The 17,943-nt window shown below is 41.1% G+C and overlaps 3 protein-coding genes across 3 annotated transcripts; all 3 read left to right on the top strand.

Moving 5' to 3' along the window:
- Positions 1–1,326: 1,326 nt before the first annotated feature.
- LOC306745949 (protocadherin gamma-A4-like) lies at positions 1,327–3,747 on the top strand (the record flags this gene model as incomplete). Its single annotated transcript, XM_079228814.1, has 2 exons — positions 1,327–2,901; positions 2,974–3,747. The coding sequence occupies 2 exons, from the start codon at positions 1,327–1,329 to the stop codon at positions 3,745–3,747; spliced, it is 2,349 nt and encodes a 782-aa protein (XP_079084940.1).
- A 5,017-nt stretch (positions 3,748–8,764) lies between these two features.
- LOC306745948 (protocadherin gamma-A4-like) lies at positions 8,765–13,431 on the top strand (the record flags this gene model as incomplete). Its single annotated transcript, XM_079228813.1, has 2 exons — positions 8,765–8,912; positions 12,536–13,431. 2 exons carry the CDS (start codon positions 8,765–8,767, stop codon positions 13,429–13,431), a joined length of 1,044 nt encoding a protein of 347 aa, XP_079084939.1.
- A 1,222-nt stretch (positions 13,432–14,653) lies between these two features.
- Positions 14,654–17,008, top strand: LOC306745589 (protocadherin gamma-A11-like; the record flags this gene model as incomplete). The annotated part of the gene is made up of 1 exon (XM_079228406.1): positions 14,654–17,008. One exon carries the CDS (start codon positions 14,654–14,656, stop codon positions 17,006–17,008), a length of 2,355 nt encoding a protein of 784 aa, XP_079084532.1.
- Between the last annotated feature and the right edge of the window lie 935 nt (positions 17,009–17,943).

Genomic DNA, 17,943 nt, shown 5'->3' with positions numbered 1-17,943 from the left:
TTGTCCACTATTATTTCTTTAGATTGCTCATAATCTGGGGGATGTTTTTGAAAGTTTCTTTCGTTTTGAATAAAGTAGTAGTATGATGGTGTGTGGAATGAAACTGCTATTGTGTTGGTTGTTCAGTTGTAGAGTGCTCTTTAGCACCTATATGAGGGAAGAAGTTGAATCAAGGCCGAGGATGTGATGGGTTTGATGATTTTATTCTGGACGCTAGGCATTTAGTTCCAATTATATATTTCTGCAGACTTTCTCTCTCCGTTCACGCCTGCTCCTGTTCTGTTTGGACACAGACTGTGATGCATGTGCAGATAACAAACTCCAGTTGTTGCACTGCAACATGGATCAACAGCTAAACTTATCCAGCGACACATATCATACAAGACCATCTAATCTCCTGGGAGATTGCAGATCACAGAAACTTTAATGTTTCAATGACCAACATTTTACGGTTTATTCTGGTAACCTTTGGCACTGTGTGTGTGTGTGTGTGTGTGTGTGTGTGTGTGTGTGTGTGTGTGTGTGTGTGTGTGGGTCTGGCTCTCACCGATGAATGCAGTGTAATGCATTAGAGCAGTATAATCAAATAATTGTGTCACTGGGATAAAATAATCAACACATCGCTGAGAATATCAACAAGCATTCATTTTCAGATTGCAAAAGTACACATCGTGTTCGGGTGTTGCTTTTCCTTTCCATTCCCTGTTGCCATCATGTTCATATTAAGATTACGATTTCCTTATCTTAGTTTGGTGGTTACAATACAATGTGATGTTCATAGCATATTTTCCACTGTTGTAGTAATGTTCTTGGTCTCATGGTGACGCTCTTTTATAATGTCTGATTCATGGCTGCTATAGCGTGTCTCACATCATTTGTGTCAGTGGAACTGGAGTATTGGGTTAGAGCCGAGGGCTGTGTATGCATGCTGTTTGTGTATGTGTGGGTGGATGAGAGAGAGAGAGAGAGAGAGAGAGAGAGAGAGAGAGAGAGAGAGAGAGAGAGAGAGAGAGAGAGAGAGAGAGAGAGAGAGAGAGAGAGAGAGAGAGAGAGAGAGAGAGAGAGAGAGAGAGAGAGAGAGAGAGAGAGAGAGAGAGAGAGAGAGAGAGAGAGAGAGAGAGAGAGAGAGAGAGAGAGGCAGTGAAATGGGGACAGAGAGAGAGGAATCCGAGCAGACAGCTTCCCTAATAGAGCATGATTAACTCAGCGAGAGAAGCAGACAACCGTTGGATTACAGCAGCATTTTCAGTTTGATATTTGGATGTATGTGTTTAGAATTTAGCTATAATGTCGACAGTACATCTTTTTCTGAAAGCATGTTTAATCATGGATCCGCGATTAAACTTTAAACCGCGGCTACATTTTTTATGGTTTTGCCTCCTTTTTGGTGTTTCTTTTGGAGAAGTCCGTTACATCCTTCCAGAGGAGATGCTGCGGGGATCGGTTATCGGGAATGTTGCGCGGGATCTGGCGCTGAAAGTGACGGATCTTGACGTTCGTCGAGCCCGCGTTGTTGCCGAAGGAACTAGTCAGCTGTGTGAACTGGACACTGCGTCAGGCAATCTTTTGATCAGCCAACGGATAGACCGAGAGGAGCTGTGCGTGCAAGCCAGTGTCTGCATCCTGCAGTACCAGCTCCTACTTGAAGATCCCCTTCAAGCTTACAGCATAGTTTTGGATATTGCAGATATAAATGACAACAGCCCAGTGTTCGCTGCAGGGGAGATACAACTAGATTTAGTCGAATCCACTGTTCTGGGGAGGCGCTTTCCGTTGGAGAGCGCGCATGACCCCGATCTGGGAACCAACTCAGTCCGTGAATATAAACTGAGCCCGAATAATCATTTTGCACTGGAAATGAGTACCCAAATAAACGGCAATGCTTGTCCGGAACTAGTTCTTAAAAAGGCGTTGGACCGGGAGGCACAAGCTGAACATGTACTGAAAATCAATGGAATCGACGGGGGAAATCCAGTCAGATCAGGAACTGCGTCTATTCATATCCGTGTTTTGGATGCCAATGACAATGTCCCAGTTTTTAGCCAACGGGCTTACAAAGCATCTGTGTTTGAGAACTCTGCCATAGGGACTGTCATAGCAACACTGAATGCCACGGACTCAGATGAAGGTGTTTACGGAGAGATAACTTTCTCTTTCAGTCACCTGTCAGACAAGATGGGAGGAGTTATTGAAATTAACCCTCTGAGCGGAGAAGTTCGCCTGGCAGGTGTCATTGACTATGAAGAGGCTAGCACGCACGAGCTGGATGTTCAGGCTAAAGATGGGGGTGGCCAGGCGTCTCACTGTAAACTTATAATAGACGTCATTGACGTAAATGACAACAAACCAATGATAGAAGTAAAGTCAGCCTCTTCTAACGTGGCGGAAGACTCTAAACCAGGAACTATGGTTGCTCTGATTAATGTGTATGACTTGGACACCGGAAGCAGTGGGCGCATCACGTGCACAATACCAGACGACGTACCATTTAAATTAGTATCAGAGGTAAAACACTATTACATGTTAGTGACTGATGGAATACTAGACAGAGAACTTCAATCCGAGTATAACATCACAGTCACGGCCGCTGATGCAGGCGCTCCCCCACTCTCCAGTGTTAAAGTTATAACAATCTTGGTCAATGATATAAATGATAACCCTCCAACTTTTACGCAGAGCGAGTGTGATGCCAACATCTTGGAAAACCAACCCGTTGGCACGTTTGTCATGAAAATAAAAGCAATGGACATTGACAACGAATCTAATGCTAAAATTCGGTACGAAATATCAAAGGACACAAAGTCAGAAGTGTCCTCCTTCCTCACCATCAACTCTGACACTGGTGAGCTCTTCACGTCACGCCTCTTCGATTACGAACAGTCAGTACACTTTCAGATCAAGGTGACAGCTCGAGATGGAGGCGACCCTCCACTCTCCACCACCTGTACTGTTAACGTGTTTATTATGGACCAGAATGACAATGCGCCTGTTGTCTTGTATCCTGTCCAAACCACCGGGTTCATTGCTGAGGACATGGTGCCAATTGAAGCGCCAAGAGGTTACCTGGTCACTAAGGTGGTTGCTGTGGACGCCGACTCTGGTCATAACGCATGGCTCTCTTACAGAATAATCAAAGCAACGCGGCCTAACTTGTTTGTGGTCGGTCTGCATACAGGAGAAATCCGAACTGTCCGAACATTCACGGAGGACGATGAACCGAAACAAACTGTTGTCGTGTCAATAACAGATAATGGGCATGCGTCTCTCTCCGCCACAGCTACTGTGCACGTAATGATTGGTGATGGGCTGCCTGTTTTAAACGAACTCTTTGAGTTTGCGGATGAGTCACAGGACACCGATAACTTAACGCTATATTTGATTATCGCTCTTGCAACCGTTTCCTCTCTTTTAATCGTCTTAATCATTGGGGTGTTTTATTTTAAGCTTTGCAGGCGTAGTTATGTTTACCGGTCTACCACCGATAGTCTCCCCGTTTTCCCCACAGCCTACCTCCCTCCTTTCACGGATTTAAGCCGTTGTGGGACCCTGCTAAAAGATGAGCGGTATGATTCCTTCTTGACCACAGGGTCGTGGAGAGGCGATTTTCGTTTCGGTTCTAGCACAGACACTGACACACTGAAGCAAAGAAGCGCAGCCTATCAAAAAAACACACTAAGGCAGGCGAGTGACCGAGCTACTCTGAAGGTGAGGGCAGGTGCACCGCATCCTTGTTACGTGGTCCAATGAGAGTCGGCAATAACAATATGTTAAGGAAATTGTAAAATAATCCCAGTGCGCTGAATTAAGTTTAGACCCTTTGCCTGCCAAATATGTTGCACTTGTATTTGTGCGTGAATATGCTGTCGATGCCTTGTTGGAAATGTTTTGTAATGTTCTTGGAGTTTTGCTAATAACCTCAACTGTATCCCCAATCACCTGAATATCGAGGGAAACCTAACCCCCGTGTAAATATGCTGTATTGTGAAATATTTTCGAAAATAGAAGCATATTAGAACAAATACATTTGTTATACTATTTACAATATTTTTTGTTTTTATTTATTTAATTTCTTATCTAGGATTGAAAATAAATAAATAACAGACAGTTTACTTGTGACCTAATTAGGCCTCTTTTGTTTGCCTGCCTCTTCTAATTATTCTACTCTAATCTTTTTGTTGTCTCTCTATATTGTTTTGTTAAATGCATGGATACTATCTGACTACTCTATTTATCACTGCATCTTTGGTTTTATGACAACAATACAGTAGAGGAACTGTAATTACAGCTGTTAATAGTATTGCGTTGTCCCTATTTATCTTTGCCTTTGTTCATGTTTTTGTGTAAAACAGACTTCACACCTTTATTCATTTTCTATTTTTGGACTTGGAGTACACTGCAGCCGAGTTGAGAATGCCATGTTATGTTTTCTCAAAATGATAGATGATGTATTGTCTGACTGAGACAGAATAAAACCTTTGCACTATGCTATAAATGGAACAATATGTGATGAGTGTATCCTGATGAAAAATAAACTTGAAGAGAAGATTGTGTCTCACTTCACCATTTGCCCATGACCTTCGGCAAAGAACATGAAAAGGACATGCATGTAGTCCAAACCAGAACTAATGGCCATCACAACAAAAATTCAAGTTAAAAATAAAATAAAAACGACTAACAAAGACTCAAACGGATGTATTTGCAGTAAAACATGCTCTTACATCTCAAACACATTGCTGCCACTACTGCTATAAGACATTACAACAGTAATAGTGATTATTTAGTTCATTTGGTTCTTTAAACTATACGTTTTTAGATTGACTGTAAATTATACTTTTACAAAGCCCCTTAGCATTAAGACACATAAAGGGTTCAGACATCACACAGTAAGAAACTAAATATAATACAGTACTGCTAAAATGAAGCACTTAAAGTCAAAAGCAATGTAAAACTAAATGCTTTCATATGTATGAATCTTGAAAGGTATTGTAGTGGGGATCTGCACTCAGACGATAGGTTTGAGTCTTACACAACATACAAATGGTGTGCGTGTGCGTGCGTGTGTGTGTGTGTGCGTGCATGCGTGTGTGTGTGTGTGTGTGTGTGTGTGTGTGTGTGTGTGTGTGTGTACCTGCCTGCTACTGACTGTGTCGTGGTTATGAAGCAGAGAGGTTTTGTCATCAAAATAATTCCCATGTGAATTCATGTGTTGCTGAATCGTGTTACAGCTGCAGGCTCATCTGTGCTCCTAATTTCAGTCATGGAAGGAGGTGGAAAAACAAGCAATGCTTCATTTGTGTGCATTGCTATCTGGGTTACCGGATCACTGTTTGAAGCAGTGTGGTTGACACAATTGGAGAATGACAGAAAAGTATGTCACTTTCAAAGCATGGCTAGTTTTAATTAGCACAAGCATCAAGTTATTTTTGTTTCATAGAAATATTGTGCAAAGTAAGGGATGAAATGTTGGAAATCTGTTGAGACATTTCAAATGTATCAGGAGTGTTTTTTTTTCCTGCTGCATTGCTCTATATTTGTGTATAATGATATCTCTCTCTAGGTCATACTTTTCTTGTCAATTTGTCACTTTAGTAGATTATGGCATTCTACTTTGGTTGGAAGCATAGTGTACTGTATTTGAAATGCTCCAAAATAGAGCTAAAAGTTATTGGAAAACATGTATACAACTCCAGGTTAAATAAGAGGTGATAGCTCTCTTTCCGTGAAAGCATTTCAACAGATCTAAGGTACCTGCTGCCAATGGACAGTCAAAGCCCTCTGAAGACTCAATTTAAAAAGGAAGAACAGAGCTGATTTGCTGACAATATTCTGGAACAGAACTGAGCAGGTTGAAGCTCTTTGTTGACAGTAGCTTATTATTATTTAGCAAGAGCAAGTTTTACTAAGTCAAGAATGAAACTGCTTTGTGCAATTGATGAACTATATCACAAGATCAAACCAATGAGTCAATATTTCACTGTTGATGTGTGTACAATGCCTTTTAATGTAATTAAATTATGACAAGATGAGCTTTATTTTTTAGGACTCACACTAACTGTATCTCTTTTCTCCTTTTCTTTTTTGGTTCACTCCTTGAATAACACGTCAAATTTCCAGCAGGTAAGATGAATTTCATTTTCATCTTCTTTAAATGTCAAAAAGATCTATGCAATGTTGGTATTGCATCTTTATCAACACCACAGTCAAACTCAGTCAATCACATCTTTCGCAGAATGAGATTCATATCCCATGTCTTTTCTTTACTCTCGCTCTCTTCCTTTGCATCTATCTTCAGTACACAGACTGTATCATCTAGCTAACAATATAAATGTTGCTTAGACACACATCTTTCCAAATGTTGCTTTTAAAGTCATACAAGACTGAGATTTTGGGCTGCCATTTTGGAGCGCAGGCAGCTGCATTGCTCTTATTTTTGTGTGTTGTGTGATTCCACTCGAGGTTTTAAACTACATGCATATTAATCATCCTGATGTTCAGTCATTGCCTGAATAATGCAATATCATGATGTGCAGAATGTTATTTTCTGCAGCAGTATGCTAATATGGTATTTGAACAGGCATTATAGTGACCTACTAAAAATAAATACACATTCCTTGTTATGCGAACATTATGTCGACATGGAGAAGAAATATACTGCTGTGATATGTGTCAGTATTCGTTCATGCTCGTGGTTGAGCGTAACAGGAGTACTAGATGGACTCCACTGCTCAAATGTAGGTCACAGTCTGATTGCATCAGGGAAGAAAAATCTATCTATCTATCTATCTATCTATCTATCTATCTATCTATCTATCTATCTATCTATCTATCTATCTATCTATCTATCTATCTATCTATCTATCTATCTATCTATCTATCTATCTATCTATCTATCTGTCATTGTATGATAACTGAACCACTACTTCCAAACACAATACAAAGTATTCCTAGGCTAACCAACCTGCATTCTGAAACTAAGAAAACACATAGTGTGGCATTTTAGACATTATTTTAAGCTCTTTTATTTTATTAATTTGGATGTTGTTCATTCCTGTTATTACAAATTAGGTAGGAAGGGTCCACACATGATCATCATCTGATGATGATGATGATGATGATGATGATGATGATGTTGTTTCTCTTAGTCACTGTTGGTGGTGCTGTTGCCTAAGCATACTTTGATTCGTCTTACGTCAGATGTATCACAAGTCACCGCCCGTCTTCGAGGGGAATGGGCGAGAGATATCCCGCAAGGTTCTGTTGTAGATGTTGTCATTGTGTGGATTTGAGGGACACAGAGTTACTGTTAATTTTGTAATCGAGATACGAGGCATCTCTCCTTATACGGATAACTGTTTCATTTTGGAGCTGATATTCATGGGAAGAAATGGATATTCTGAAGAGCAAAAGCATCTCATCGGATTGGAAAGTCTCCATTTTGCTGTTCTGCCTTGTTGCTGCGGTTAGTGGACAAATTCGTTATTCTATACCAGAGGAGATGAGAAAAGGACTGTTTGTCGGAGACGTTGCAAAAGACCTGGGCTTGGATGTCAAAAGGTTGGTTTCTGGTCGGGCTCGACTTGTTATAGACGATGATTACCAATATGTAGCGCTGAACCAGAACAAAGGGCATATTGTCGTCAATGAAAGAATTGATAGAGAAAAATTATGCGCCAAGAAATCACCGTGTAGTTTTAGTCTAGAAATTGTCCTCGAAGATCCTCTTGAATTGTTTTCCATAACCATAGAAATACAAGATGTAAACGATCATGCTCCGTCTTTTCCTAAAAAGGAGATTAATTTGGAAATAAGCGAATCAACGCCCACAGGGACAGTATTCCTCCTTGAAAGCGCAGCTGATCCTGACGTAGGAATAAATTCACTGCAAAGTTACTCTTTAAAGGAAAATCGTCATTTTGTCCTGAAACAACACACTCGCACAGATGGGAGTAAATATGCTGAAATGATGCTTCAGACTGGTTTGGACCGCGAGAAGCAAAGCGATCATGCGCTTATTTTAACGGCGGTAGATGGCGGGGAACCGCAGAGGTCTGGCACAGTAAAGATACATATAGCTGTTTTGGACGCAAACGACAACGCACCCGTTTTTACGCAGTCCGTATACAAAGCATCTGTCTTGGAAAATGTTTTGCGAGGCACACGTATTGCTAAAGTCAGTGCTGTAGATGCGGACCAAGGTTACAATGGCAACGTTACATATTATTTCACTCACTTAGAGGAGGATTTGTCCTGTCCTTTCGAAATCAATTATTACACGGGAGAGGTTAAACTCACCGGCGACATCGATTACGAAGTGTCTCCAAATTATGAAATAAACCTTCAAGCAAAAGACCCATGGGGTGTAGTGGGCGCCAGCAAATTAATAATCGAAATAGCAGATGTAAATGATAACAGTCCAATAATCACAATGGCTTCCTTTTCGGGTAAAATTTCAGAGGATTCCCTCCCTGGCACGGTTGTGGCGTTAATTAGTGTTCAAGATAAAGATTCCGGGAAAAATGGCCAAGTTAATTTAAATATTGATGAAAATCTCCCGTTCAAAATTAAGTCGTCTCTCCGAAACTATTACACATTGGTTACGGAGCAAATCCTTGACCAAGAAAAACTTTCTAAGTACAACATCACTCTCACTGCCACAGATGAGGGCTTCCCTGCCTTATCAAGCAGAAAGACTGTGGTGTTAGACGTTACTGATATTAATGACAACGCACCAACTTTCAGCCAGAGTCTTTACAACACGCAGGTAATGGAAAACAATTCACCTGGTGTAGCTCTTTTGCAGATCCACGCAACTGATCCCGATCAGGGTCAGAATGCACGGGTATCATATTTTCTTACTGACGGAGAAGTTAATGGAAATCCGGTATCCACCTATTTCTCCATTAATACGGAAAGTGGAGTCATTCAGTCTTTGCGTTCACTTGACTTTGAACAAGTCAAAGAGTACAAAATACAAGTCCGAGCGCAGGATGGAGGGTCGCCACCTCTAAATAGTAACACAACTGTAATGGTACGTGTCCAGGACCAGAACGACAACCCTCCTCAGGTGCTGTACCCAGTCCAGACTGGTGGCTCTCTGGTGGCTGAACTGGTGCCTCGTTCAGCAGATGTGGGCTATCTGGTCACTAAAGTGGTGGCTGTGGATGTGGACTCTGGACAGAATGCCTGGCTCTCCTATAAACTGCAGAAAGCCACAGACAGGGCGCTGTTTGAAGTGGGCTTACAGAATGGAGAAATAAGAACTATCCGCCAAGTCACTGATAAAGATGCTGTGAAACAAAGACTGACTGTTATCGTGGAGGACAACGGGCAGCCCTCTCGTTCAGCTACAGTCATTGTTAACGTGGCGGTGGCGGACAGCTTCCCTGAAGTGCTGTCTGAGTTCACTGACTTTACACAAGACAAGGAGTACAATGACAACCTGACTTTCTACTTAGTGCTGGCTTTGGCTGTCGTGTCCTTCCTCTTCATCACGTGTTTAGTGGTTATTATATCAGTGAAGATCTACAGGTGGAGACAGTCTCGCGTCACGTATCACTCCAATCTCCCTGTGATTCCGTATTATCCACCACGTTACTCAGACACTTTGGGGACAGGGACTCTCCAACACGTGTACAACTACGAGGTGTGCAGGACGACTGACTCCAGAAAGAGTGACATAAAGTATGTGCAACCCTTGAGTCAAAGTTTGGTTAGTGTGGATGACGCTGGAACTGAACATCTGCAGAATGGAGAGCAGCCGTCCTCAGTTTCTTACACGTCTACTCTGGTAAGTTGGTCTGTTTGACTTCACGCAAATTATATCAGCTTTTATATCAGCTAGTATTATATAATCGTGTTAGAAGGTTTACGTGCATGTGTTTTGACTGATACAAATATTTGTAGCGAGGATAGTGGGGTATTAAAAGCGTGCAGTGATTTTGCTCTCCATGGTCCTGAAATAATCAATTGCACTGAGAAACAGTTTTCATGAAGACGTTGCGCTGGCTTTACTTGGAAGAAATCCCCGTTGAATTTAATTTCACAATGTCATGAATAAGCGTAATAATACAAACACTAATAATTATCATTATTTCATGTTGAATATTTTTCTTATTTGCTTTGTATTTTTGTTTTTGAGGTTTGTAAACGACGCTGATGTTGGGGAAAACGGTCTGCAGGACTACATTTTTACTCAGAACGACAATATATATATATATATATATATATATATATATATATATATATATATATATATATATATATATATATATATATATATATATATATATATATATATACATGTATTATTGTACTACTGCCTCCCTTCTATCTATGTTCGCAGTGCACTGCACATCATAGGGAAATACTCTATTTTTTTGTATTTAATTTATTTACATTGCTGAGGTTCTGTCAATATTTTATACAGACAATGGCACATGTAATGGATCGTCTGACAAGTTTATTATTTTTGCCCACAAAAAAATAGTAGTAGAGTAGTTTAAAATGTGATGCAGATGTTTCCCTGACAACGAACACGACATTTTATCTATTAACTGATTGTATCTCTTAACTCATGAAGAACACAATAACATGCGTAGCATTACATTTAGCTAAATTAAGTTGATAATATATATATATATATATATATATATATATATATATATATATATATATATATATATATATATATATATATATACACACACCATCCGGTTATACAAGTTTCGTGTTTTATCCTCTAAGTGACGCTATTGCCTGGTAAATCAATTCACCCTGCAGTGTGAGCCAGTGCTTCGCCCTCCTCTGTCACTGCGTCATAGAAGAGGATATGATATTTGTTTCATACGAGCTGAGGCTCATCGGAGACACAGTTGACACTTCTAGCGTATTCGGAATTTACTTGGATTGTATGCGTTTACCTCCGTGAGTTGAACTATTTAATGAATTGTTCAGTTTGCTTTAAGACTTGGTTCTCAAATGGCATTTAAAGAAAATTGTCGTGACGGAGGACCAACATGGCGATTGTTTGGACAATTGCGAGGAGCAGTGTATCTGTTTATTTTTCAATGTATTTTTGTCCATCAAATGGAGGCACAGATCCGGTATTCAATCCCAGAGGAGATGAAGAAAGGGTCCCTTGTTGGTAATATTGCACAAGACCTCGGTTTGGATCTAAAGAGGCTCCGTACTGGCCGGGCCCGCATCGTTACCGGAGAAAACATCCAGTACGCCGAGCTGAAGACAGACAAAGGGACTTTGGTTGTGCACGAGAGAATAGACCGAGAGCAGCTTTGTGGAGAGGTAACACCGTGTAGCTTTACCTTTGAGATTTTGTTGGAAAAACCAATGGAGTTGCACCCTGTGACCATAGAAGTGTTGGACACAAACGACAACGCTCCCACTTTCCAAAACAGCAATCTAAAATTTGAAATTAGCGAATCCGCTGTGCTTGGTTCTCGTTTTGCTTTAGAGATTGCGGACGACGCTGATGTTGGGGAAAATGGTCTGCAGGACTACATTTTAACTTCGAACGACAATTTTGTTTTAAAACAACACGTCAATCCGGACGGGAGTAAATATGCTGAAATGGTGCTTCAGAAACCCTTAGACAGAGAAGAACAGCCACGTCTGTCTCTAAAACTGTTGGCTGTGGACGGCGGAAATCCACAGAGATCGGGTACAGTAAATATAGATGTCCACATTCTAGATAGCAACGATAATGCTCCTGTCTTTAACCAGTCACTGTATAAGGGCATGGTGGTTGAAAATGCACCAAAAGGGACTCGCATTGTCACTGTAAATGCAAGCGACATTGATAGCGGTTTAAACGGAAAGATAGCGTATTCATTTTCAAAATCAAAAGCAGGGACTGCTGACTTTTTCGATTTAGACGAAGCTACTGGAATAATATACGTGGCAAAAGAAATAGATTTTGAAAAAGACAGAAAAATTGAGTTCAGGGTTGAAGCCAAAGATCAAGGCGGACTCACAGATTCTAGCAAAGTTGACATTGAGGTAATCGATGTAAATGATAATGCTCCGGTCATTAACGTGATGTCATTCACGAGTCCTGTGTCAGAAGACTCCCCTGCTGGTACAACTATTGGCATAATCAATGTTAAAGATCTTGATTCCGGCGGAAATGGACAAGTAAGTTGCACGATCGAAGGCAATGTTCCTTTTACAATTAAATCCAATGTTAGAAATTATTATGTATTGATGACTGATGCTGCATTAGATCGTGAACATCTGTCGGAATGTAACATCACTGTTATTGCATCAGACGCAGGATCGCCCCCCCTCTTAACTAAAAGAACCTTTTATCTTAAGGTCTCGGATGTTAATGATAATGCCCCAGTATTTACACGAGGATCCTACAGTGCATTCATCACAGAGAATAACACTCCAGGTGTATCTGTTCTAAGAGTTGATGCTAAAGATCCGGATGAAAATCAAAACGCCCGTGTTTCCTATATTTTAGAAGCGTGTGAGATTGGTGGATCTCCAGTTTCAGAATATATTTCTATAAATGCAGAAAGCGGAGTAATACACGCAGTTTGCTCATTTGATTATGAGCAGATCAAGCAACTTGTATTCACTGTCAAAGCGCAAGATGGAGGCTCCCCTCCACTCAGTCGCAACGTGACTGTGAAAGTACTGATCCAGGATCAGAACGACAACCCTCCTCAGGTGCTGTACCCAGTCCAGACTGGTGGCTCTCTGGTGGCTGAACTGGTGCCTCGTTCAGCAGATGTGGGCTATCTGGTCACTAAAGTGGTGGCTGTGGATGTGGACTCTGGACAGAATGCCTGGCTCTCCTATAAACTGCAGAAAGCCACAGACAGGGCGCTGTTTGAAGTGGGCTTACAGAATGGAGAAATAAGAACTACCCGCCAAGTCACTGATAAAGATGCTGTGAAACAAAGACTGACTGTTATCGTGGAGGACAACGGGCAGCCCTCTCGTTCAGCTACAGTCATTGTTAACGTGGCGGTGGCGGACAGCTTCCCGGAAGTGCTGTCTGAGTTCACTGACTTTACACAAGACAAGGAGTACAATGACAACCTGACTTTCTACTTAGTGCTGGCTTTGGCTGTAGTGTCCTTCCTCTTCATCACGTGTTTAGTGGTTATTATATCAGTGAAGATCTACAGGTGGAGACAGTCTCGCGTCATGTATAGCTCCAATCTCCCTGTGATTCCGTATTATCCACCACGTTACTCAGACACTTTGGGGACAGGGACTCTCCAACACGTGTACAACTACGAGGTGTGCAGGACGACTGACTCCAGAAAGAGTGACTGTAAATTCGGCGCAGCCGGTAGTCAGAACGTGCTGATAATGGACCCCAGTTCTACAGGGACGATGCAGCGGATACAGAGTGAGAAGAGCATCCTGGATGAGCCAGACTCTCCTCTAGAGGTGAGTTAAATATGTAGCTTTGTTGTTTTGCCTCTTAGTCCTCTTTTTGTATTTATTTCCATTCAAAAAATCGTTACACTCCATGCAGTCACTTTCAGCACCATGGACAGCATCTTGGTCAGCCTCATAAAAACACCGTTGGAAAGCATTGGCTTATTTATGAACACTATACAACCTTTGTTTTGTAACTATATACCTTAATGAATTTTAGGCGAAGTCATACTCCATTCGTTATTTTCACACGCCACGTGTCTGCTCAAAGTTCTGATTGTGTTCTATATCCAGTATTTCCTTTTGGCATGGCTGGGTGCTCTTTATTCTGGTAACGTCAGGCATAAAGGCAGTAGGACAAGTTGAAGAATACAGTATCAGTACATTTTTTGAAATATAATTGTTTTCTTTTTCCCCCCACGATATTAATGTGAACAGCCACATTTCTGCATTGGTTTCTTCTGACCGTTGATATTGCCGATACACATGTCCTTATATAGGATTGTTGGGTATCAGTGTATTTTAGAGGACAATACTTATTTCCGTATCATTCTTGAAAAAACTGTACAAAACGTTGAATCATTGTAGGGACTAATTAATATGGTTTTAGGGGTTTCCTGTAAAGATAGTTTCATTCTCTCTATTTTCCTTTTTTCTTCTGTTGGACTGAGTGCGCTATAGTCAAATGACTTCAACATGAGATTTCATTTACTCGTTTTGAAAAGTGCTTTGTGTTTACATTTAAAAAATAATCTGACATAATACATTATGTTTAGCTACTTTTGTTTTAATTTACAAATATATGTGAAGACGTTCCAGAGTTATTTTCACAAAATATATTTGTTCAGTCCGTGTGTTTCAGAGCTCAGCGGCAGAGGTCTTATTTTATGTTCAACTTCTAGACTCTAAGGGACGCTGTTGGTCAGTCAAATATTATTGTATGTGCTGACGTTATTCAGTCCATCCTCCAACTGACGAAACAGTGAAGAAGGCTCCCTGTGTTTAGTCGGGGTTTAGTCGAGAACATGGTCTCACATATGTGAAGGTTGAAGACGTGTTTACTTGTCACGGTTATATCAGAACCAGCTTCGCCATCATATCGATCGGATACAGATTTTGTTTTTTATTCTTTGTTGCCATGATGGCAACTGGCTGTTCTTTCACATGCGCAAGATGGCGATTGTTTTATGGATTACGACGTCAGATAGGACTGCTTGTGTTGCTGTTTCATGCGGTTAACATGGTAGGTGGCCAGATTCGTTATTCTATACCAGAGGAGATGAAGAAAGGCTCTGTCATCGGGAATGTAGCGCAAGATCTTGGTTTAGATCTGAAGAGGCTCCGTTCGGGGCGGGCCCGTATCGTGACCGGAGGAAACATCCACTACACCGAGCTGAAGACAGACAAAGGGATTCTGGTCGTGAATGAGAGAATAGACCGAGAGCAGCTTTGTGGAGACGTGACTCCATGTAGCTTCAGCTTTGAGGTGATTTTAGAAAATCCTATCGAATTGCACAGAATAACTGTTGAGGTTTTAGATATAAACGATCACGCGCCCGTCTTCCCAAATAAAGATGCGCCTATCAGCATTGAAATCAGTGAATCAGCTGCAGGTGGAGTCCAGTTTGAACTGCAGAGTGCAGAGGATCTAGATGTGGGGCAAAATGCGTTGCAAGATTATGTTTTGTCGCCAAACGAAAATTTTATATTGAAACAACATGCAAATCCAGATGGAAGTAAATATGTTGAAATTGTGCTCGAGAAGCCTTTAGACAGAGAACGACATCCTCAGCTGTCTTTAAAACTGATCGCAGTGGACGGAGGAACACCACAGAGATCGGGAACAGTAAATATAGACGTCACTGTGTTAGATGCCAACGATAATGCTCCCGCGTTTAACCAATCTGTGTATAAGGCATCTGTGATGGAAAACACAACGAAAGGCACTCGTATCATAACTGTTAATGCCACGGACGCTGATAGTGGTTTATATGGAGCCATTACGTACAGTTTGTCGAAGACGAAAGGAAATGCAGTAAATATGTTCAGTATTGATGAACACACTGGCACAGTTTCTGTTTCTGGTCAGATAGATTATGAAAAAGACAGAAAATACGAGGTCAGAGTCGAGGCAAAGGATCAGGGTGGCCTAACAGGGTCGAGTAAAATAACATTCGAAGTTGTTGATGTCAACGACAATGCCCCAATTATAAACATTATGTCATTTTCTAGCCCTGTATCTGAGGATGCACCTCCTGGTACAACTGTTGCTGTTTTGAATATAAAAGATGCAGATTCTGAGACTAATGGAGAAATAAAATGTTATATAGATGGAAAACTTCCCTTTAAGATCGAATCATCTTTAACAAACTATTACAATTTAATTACAGATCAACATTTTGATAGAGAATCCGTCTCAGATTATAACATAACAATAACAGCCTCTGATTTGGGGTCTCCCCCACTTTCTAGCTCAACAAAGTTGCATCTTAAAATCTCTGACGTAAACGACAACGCACCTATATTCAATAAAAACTGCTATTCTGCTTACATCACAGAGAATAATTCCCCTGGATTTTCCATATTTGCTGTCAGCGCGCGAGACTCTGATTGGAATCAAAACGCAAGAATATCGTATCTTTTAGAGGACACACAAGTCAGTGGTAGTCCAATCTCTACTTATGTGTCTTTAAACTCTGAAACTGGGGTTATTAGTGCAGTTCGTTCTTTTGATTATGAACAAATTAAACAGCTTCAGCTGGTAGTCAAAGCTCAAGATGGAGGCTCCCCTCCACTCAGTAGCAACGTGACTGTGAAAGTACAGATCCAGGACCAGAACGACAACCCTCCTCAGGTGCTGTACCCAGTCCAGACTGGTGGCTCTCTGGTGGCTGAACTGGTGCCTCGTTCAGCAGATGTGGGCTATCTGGTCACTAAAGTGGTGGCTGTGGATGTGGACTCTGGACAGAATGCCTGGCTCTCCTATAAACTGCAGAAAGCCACAGACAGGGCGCTGTTTGAAGTGGGCTTACAGAATGGAGAAATAAGAACTATCCGCCAAGTCACTGATAAAGATGCTGTGAAACAAAGACTGACTGTTATCGTGGAGGACAACGGGCAGCCCTCTCGTTCAGCTACAGTCATTGTTAACGTGGCGGTGGCGGACAGCTTCCCGGAAGTGCTGTCTGAGTTCACTGACTTTACACAAGACAAGGAGTACAATGACAACCTGACTTTCTACTTAGTGCTGGCTTTGGCTGTCGTGTCCTTCCTCTTCATCACGTGCTTAGTGGTTATTATATCAGTGAAGATCTACAGGTGGAGACAGTCTCGCGTCACGTATCACTCCAATCTCCCTGTGATTCCGTATTATCCACCACGTTACTCAGACACTTTGGGGACAGGGACTCTCCAACACGTGTACAACTACGAGGTGTGCAGGACGACTGACTCCAGAAAGAGTGACTGTAAGTTCGGCGGAGTCGGTAGTCAGAACGTGCTGATAATGGACCCCAGTTCTACAGGGACGATGCAGCGGATACAGAGTGAGAAGAGCATCCTGGATGAACCAGACTCTCCTCTAGAGGTGAGTTAAACATTTTGCTCCGGTGGTTTAACCCATAGTCCTCTGTTTGTATTCATTTCCATTAAAAAAATCGTTGCACGCAATGCCGTCACCTTCAGCACCATGGACAGCATGTTGATCAGTGTAATGCTGCTTTTTGTCAGTTACCATGAATACACCGTTGGAAAGCATTGACTTCTCTATGAATGCCGTACACACGTTGTTTTGTAACTATATTATACTGCCTTCATGCGTTTTAGGCAAAGCCATACTCCATGAATTATGTTCACATGTCACGTGTCTGCTCAAAGTTGTCTGCCAAAGTTCTGATTGCGTTATATATTTCCTTTTGGCAAGGAATGCTGTCATTATGTTAAATGTCAGACATAAAGGCAACAAGAAACGTGGATTAATACAGTATCAGTGAATTGATTGACATATTTAGTTTTCTTTTGTTTCACCATATTATAGTGACGAGACCTCTCAATGTATTGTTTCCTTCTGACCGTTTATATTGCCGTTAAACATTTCCTAATAAAGAATTGTTGGGCATCAGTGTATTTTAGAGGAGAGTGCTTAAGTCCCGTATCAGTCTTGATTAAACTACACAAACCGTTGAATCATTGTAGAGACTCAGTTCGGTTTTTCGTGTTTCTTGTAAAGTTAGTTGTAATATCTCTATCTTCATTTTTTTTTCTGTAGGACTGAGAGCGCTGTAGTCAAATTATTTTAAAATTAGTTGTCATTTCTAATACGTTTTGAAAAGTGCTTTGTGTTTTCATTTTAAACATAGCATGGCATAATACTTTAATACCTGAATTTGTTTAAAAATATATATATATATTTTAAGATGTTCCAGAGTTATTTTCACGATATATATTTGTTCAGTCTGTGTGCTTCAGAGCTCAGCGGCAGGGGGGTATGATGTTCAACTTTTAGACTCTAAGGGACGCTGTTGGTCAGTC

Source organism: Taurulus bubalis, assembly GCF_910589615.1.
Source record: "Taurulus bubalis genome assembly, chromosome: 13".
In the NCBI taxonomy this organism is placed as follows: domain Eukaryota; kingdom Metazoa; phylum Chordata; class Actinopteri; order Perciformes; family Cottidae; genus Taurulus; species Taurulus bubalis.
The sequence above is the reverse complement of the archived record's forward strand: the minus strand, read 5'-3'. Positions and strand labels throughout refer to the sequence as shown.